Source organism: Camellia sinensis, chromosome 12, assembly GCF_055761805.1.
Source record: "Camellia sinensis isolate YWXY chromosome 12, ASM5576180v1, whole genome shotgun sequence".
NCBI classification, from domain to species: Eukaryota; Viridiplantae; Streptophyta; class Magnoliopsida; order Ericales; family Theaceae; genus Camellia; species Camellia sinensis.
The window spans coordinates 33,363,137-33,369,515 of NC_138972.1; the positions used below are offsets into that span (position 1 = coordinate 33,363,137).

At 37.6% G+C, this 6,379-nt stretch overlaps 1 protein-coding gene across 1 annotated transcript; it reads right to left on the reverse strand.

Moving 5' to 3' along the window:
• Nucleotides 1–3,613: 3,613 nt before the first annotated feature.
• On the reverse strand, nucleotides 3,614–4,580 carry LOC145803491 (F-box/kelch-repeat protein At3g23880-like). The gene is made up of 2 exons (XM_082896773.1): nucleotides 3,986–4,580; nucleotides 3,614–3,870 (listed from the first exon to the last, which is right to left on the reverse strand). The coding sequence occupies exons 1-2, from the start codon at nucleotides 4,578–4,580 to the stop codon at nucleotides 3,614–3,616; spliced, it is 852 nt and encodes a 283-aa protein (XP_082752899.1).
• Between the last annotated feature and the right edge of the window lie 1,799 nt (nucleotides 4,581–6,379).

The following is a 6,379-nucleotide window of genomic DNA, read 5'->3' on the forward strand; positions in this document are numbered from 1 at the left end:
GAACTTAGTGTGTGTTCATCCTGTAAACTGTGTAGGGTTGGCATCTGAGGACGAGCTCTAGCTTAACTGTAGCCCAGAACTCTGTGAGTAACAATTGTGTAAAGATATGTTCAAATATGAATATTTTTGACTGCTTAACCGAACTGCTTTCTGAATCGATACTGTTAACTAAATGAATGTATGTCCTCTATTCTGAACTGTATTATGGCATCCATGGCAACTACTGTTTACTGTTACTGCTACTGTTACAGAGATCTCTGTCAGTTCCTATCTTGGAACTTCTGTTTACTGTTATGATGGCCATCATTGACTGTTCGATCTTTCAAGACCTACTGTTTACTGTACTGCTATGCGAATAGGTGTACCACATATGACTATTATGACTGAATGATTGAAATACTGAATCAATTGACTGTTTTCAATACTGAAAGGACATTCATCCTTAATCTCTTTACGCATTATGTTATTCATTGGGCTTTAGCTCACTGCTCATATATATATGTAGGTGTTCCGGCACCGGACCGCTGCTAAGGGTGTCAGGCTAGCACTGTTTTGTCAGGCCAACCTTTGTGCCTCACATTGAGGTTCCAGAACTGTTCAAGCTACGACTTTGGGGTGTTCTAGCTTTCCCCATCTGTTTTGTAAACTGTATAGACTGTTACTGTACTGTTTTAATAGGGATTAAGTCCCTGCCCTGAATGAATGTAAATGTTGTACCTATTGTTCTGTATTGTTTGTATATGTATATGTATGAAAAGTCTTTTTGCATACAGACTGTCACAGCTCATTGGACATTGTTTAATTACTGTTTTGGCTTCCGCCAGCCCCTGTATTCTGTATTACTGTATTACTGTTAAGCAGACCTTCGGTAATCTCGGATTACTGGCCAGTTACAGTGCTAAACCCATAGGGGCGGGTTTGGGTCGTGACAATCTGATTAACAGATCACCATCCGTTCCACTGAATTTTCAGATTCCATAAGAAATATGGTCTGGAAGGGAGATTTCTTACTCTCACTTGAGAGTGTTTGGGTGCAAAGCATTTGCACATGCATCCAAAGAGCACAGACAAAAGCTAGATGATAAAGCTACTTCACGCATCTTTATTGGCTATGGAGATGAAGAATTTAGATACAGATTATGGGATTCGAAAAATAAGAAGGTCATTCGAAGCCGAGATGTGGTGTTTTAAGAAAGCCATACCTTAGAAGACTTTGGGCAACCGGCCAAAACCAAAGTTGATCATGTTTTAGAAATTATTCCCAATCTTGCACCATCACAGCATGCCACTGATGAAGAAGAGCTACCGTAGCATGCAACCAATGATGTGAAGTTATATGATGGATTTCCAGAAGAAGAAGGTCTAGAAGTAGAGGGTGTTGAGCAGGGGGAGCCACAACTACCTCTGCCAGAGACTGTTGGTCCACAATTTGAAGATCAACAAAAGAGCCTAAGCCATCATCCAAATACCGTGCTTCTGAGTATATTTTGCTTACTAATGAGGGGGAGCCATAAAGTTTTCAAGAAGCTCAGAATCATAAGGAGAAGAGTAGCTAGCAGCAAACTATGCAAGAGGAGATGCAATCCTTGTAGAAGAATATGACTTATGATTTGGTCAAACTTCCCCAGGGTTGCAAAGCATTGTAGGACAAATGGGTGTTCAAGTTGAAAAAAGATGGCAGTGGGAAGCTAGTCAAGTATAAGGCTCGATTGGTTGTCAAAGGTTTTGGGCAGAAGAAAGGGATTGATTTTGATGAAATCTTCTCGCCAATTGTGAAAATGTCATCCATTTGAGTAGTTTTGGGACTAGCGGCCAATTTGAATTTGGAACTTGACCAGATAGATGTGAAGACGGCATTTCTCCATGGTGATCTGAAGGAAGAAATTTACATGGAGCAGCCAGAAGGTTTTGAAGTCAAAGAGAAAGAAAACTTAGTCTGCAAATTGAAGAAGATTCTCTACAGCCTCAAACAAGCGCCGAGACAGTGGTACAAGAAGTTTGACTCATTCATGGTGGGTCACAAGCACAAAAGAACTGTTGCAGATCAGTGTGTTTATGTCAGGAAATTTCCCGGTGGAAACTTCATCCTACTCATGCTTTATGCTGATCGTTGGATAGGATGCCACAACAATCAAATCACTGAAGAAGGAGTTATCACAGTCCTTTGACATGAAGGACCTTGGCCGTACACAGAAAATTTTGGGTATGGAAATTATACGTGACAGGAAAGCCAAGAAGTTATGGCTGTCAGAAGAGAAGTACGTTGAACGGGTGATTGAGAAGTTCAACATGAAAGATGCCAAGCCAGTCAGTACTCCGCTGGCTAATCATTTCAAGCTAAGCAAGAGTTCTTGTCCCTGCTCTACAAAAGAAAGAGAAGAGATGGAGGATATTCTCTACTCATTCGCCGTAGGGAGTTTGATGTATGCAATGGTGTCCACCCGACCAGATATTGCTCATGCTGTTGAAGTTGTAAGCAGATTCCTTTCCAATCTAGGGAAAGAACATTGGGAAGTAGTCAAGTGGATTCTGAGGTACCTTAAGGGTACAACAAAAATGTGTTTGTGCTTTAATGATGCTAAACCAGTCTTGGAAGGCTATACGGATTCAGATATGGCGGGAGATCTTGATGGTAGAAAATCTACATCAGGATTTCAGTTCACTTTCGCAGAGGGAGCTGTGTCTTGGCAGTCCAAGCTACAAAAGTGCATTGCTTTATCCACAACCAAGGCAGAATATATTGCCGCAGCGGAAGCTAGGAAAGAGATGTTGTGGTTGAAGCGGTTTCTCCAAGAGTTGGGATTAAAGTAAGAAAAGTTCACGGTACATTGCGATAGCTAGAGTGCCATAGACCTGAGCAAGAATTCAATGTACCATTCTCGCACAAAGCACATTGATGTTTGGTATCATTGGATACGCGAAGTGATGGAAAAGCAGTTATTGGAATTGGTCAAGATCCACACAGATAAGAATCTGGCTGACATGCTTACAAAGGTGGTCTCGAGAGACAAACTCGAAATTTGCAGAGACATTGCAGGGATGGACTTCAAGTGAGAAGTCAGTCATGCATGTGGGTATGGAGGGATAGAATTGTTAGCTCCAACCCCATGTATGTGAAGGAGAGAGTCAAGGAAGAATGGCGTAAGAAGACCTCCACCACAAGTGAAAGTCTGAGCTGGGCATCTGAAAAACTCTCCATTCTCCTCACGTTGTTGCCTTTGTTGATTCTCACCATTAACCATTAAAGAAGATAGAATTTTTGGGTGGGATATTCCCCTCTCTCTCTCTCTCTCTCTCTCTCTCTCTCTCTCTCTCTCTCTTTGTGTATAAATAGAGACGAGAGGGAGAGGATGATTTGTATCAGAAAAAAAAAGAGTTGTGAGAAGTGTATGAGAGCTCTGAGTTGAGTAGAGAGAGTAAGATACTCCTCCTCCTCTGTTTTGTATTTTTTGCTCTGTTTTAGTGAAAATTTTCATTTCTGCTCCGTGGACGTAGGTATTGGGCCGAACTACGTAAATATTGTGTTCTCTGTGTGTGTGATTTATTTTATGGGTGTGTTTGATCCTAACAACCGGCTCATTCGTTCGACTTTCAAACAAAAGCTCTTCTCTTTCTAAAACCCGCATGGACGTAAAACTTCTGGAAAGGGTTTTATTGTTACTAGTTTGATCCAACACCCTTCCTCCTCCATCACCCATATATCAATACTACATTCCAAAATCGCATAAGTTTGACAAAAGAACAAACTAATAGAATCATTGTACAATGAAAGAGACCCCAATTTCTGTTCAGGATTAGCTGGCACTTTTATCTCTCTAAACTCCTTTAGCCTCATGTCAAATGAAAGGATCCCATATCTACTATCATCACCTACAAAACACAGCCCATAATATGCTCCATTTATGCATGTCGCACACAAAGAATTATAGATGAAATGGCCTGTAGGTATTGTAAAAAGATAAAAAATGTCTCCACAAATCTTAACCTAGAGTGTATAGTGCAACAACATAATAAGGATAATCTATGTCATCACCTGATACATCACCAATCCTTTCAACAAAGTTGCGAATCCAAATAATCTTGTAATCCCTAGTCAATGGGTCCAACCCAAATCCAACTACATGTACAACAGCATGAAAATTCGGTGGAAAAATTGGCTCAAGTATATGGAAGAGTCTAAACTCTCTCATAGCAGGGTTCCACAGAGCCATATGGTTGCCATCACTATACCCATAAGTGTATACCAAAAATATGCCGTCAATGGGGCCAACAACATGTCGCATAGGATCTGGGATCTGTAGATGATCAAAATTTTCATGTAAAGGCGGTATGCCAACAAGTGCTTCATTAGGGAAAAGAGCGATAGCATATCTATCAATATCGGAAATATAATAATGAACAAGGAGACGAACATTATTGTTTTCCTGGTTAAAGTGCTTGCTAATGAAATCAAGGCTTTTAATTAGAGTGTACCAGTACTTACAGACACATTTGAATCGCAACAGGGATTTCACGGGTAGCCTTGAGAGTATCTCATTCACAACATCTTCAGGTAAATTTTGATCCCTGTTGCTCAACATTTTACCACCTCTGCTGTCAAGAGCCTTATTTTTCTAATGACACAAAAATAAACAAAACAAACATGTTACTGATTTTAGTGGAGTAAAAAAGGACAAAAGGAAATCTTGTAATGCTCACCAACTGCAACAACCTCAATTGCAAAAAAGATATTGATAATGATTCATTTCCTTAATACACCAAATAATATAAAAAGAAAAATAGGTTGATGTATCGTATGTGATTTTGAGTCAATAAATCAAAAAAAATATAATTTTATAACATCAAACAATCATTTATCACGATGATCACAGTTGTTGTGCGACAATTTACCTCTCTCAAATAATGTTTCATGAATCAAATCCTTTTTTAAGAAAGGTGACAGTGATAGCAGAACACTTTCTAAAAGAAAGAATAAGGAATGAATTGATAACTTTGAACTAATAGCAAAGATATAACATTGCATTTCAAAAGTCTTAACGTTTGGCAAAATGTTACATTTGGAAAAAGACGAAACATTATTTTTCGTGAATTCAAGAAATTTGTTAATATTTCTGGAACTGTGAAAAAAAAAAGACTCATTTGGTTAGTTTTTAGATTCCCCCTCCCCCCAAATAAAAAAAAAAAAAAAAGACTCATCCGGTTAGTTTTTAGATTCCCCCCCCTAAAAAAAAAAAAAGTTCACCTATAGAAATATATGGAATTTATGAGGAATAGATGGAGAGATTCTAAGACATGGAAATAAATCAATAAAACCAAAAACATATGAACAGATCGGTAAAAACCAAACAATTAACAGATAAGAAGCACATAAAAATCAAGTAAAAAACAGAGAACCAACTTCAAATGATGAAAATGTTAACGGAGAGAGAGAGAGAGAGAGAGAGAGAGAGAGAGAGATTAGTACAAATTAGCCACAATCTAACACACAAAATAATATTAGTCCAAATTCATACAAACAAACAACTGTGGTCATTGCACTCCAAGATCAAAAAGTAATCTTAAAACAAAAATGCCCATAACTTGGATAGCAAAAGGAGAGCAAATAAAAGAGCAAGATAAACAAATCTAGAGTGTTAATAAGAGAGCAAAGAGAAAGAGAGACTTACCAGTTACCAAATCGGCGAGCGGAGGCGATCTGAGAGGATGATCGACGACGACCAACAAGGTTAGTGGTAACAATCGCAAAGGCTAGTGGTGGAGGTGGCGGTGGTGGTGGTGGCGGCAACCGACAAGTTGAGGAGGAACAAGAGGGAGACAAGAGAGTTTCTTTACAAATACGATGAATGATACGAGATGCTAAGGGGTGGTTTGGGATGATGAATTTTGGCTACGATAGTCAATAAAAATAAAAATTAAATAAAATATCGAAAAAATATTATTATTATTTTTTAAAATTATTATGCAAAAATCAATTTATTATTAAGATTTTATATTATTGTAATTTAATTCTTAATTTTTTTTTAAAATTTTTTCAATTTACTTCTCGTCGTCTATTGTCATTTATAATTAAACTGAATTTGATGATTTAGCACTAAATTTAATTTAGAATTTTATTTTACCTCCAAATTATACCTTAAAAATCAATAAAGCCCCCTTCAATATAAAAAAATTATATTTTAAACAATATACTTTGCAAAAAAATATATAATTCTTCATAATTATCTTTTTAAGTCTCAAATTATCTAGAATCGATCACGGATAACCTAACTGAGTCGAAATTTTATTGGCTGCTTTATGTGTATGCATGCGCATACTTGTAACTAGTTTATTGCTCAAATTGATTTTAATAGAATCGATAATACTAATTTCAAAATTGAGT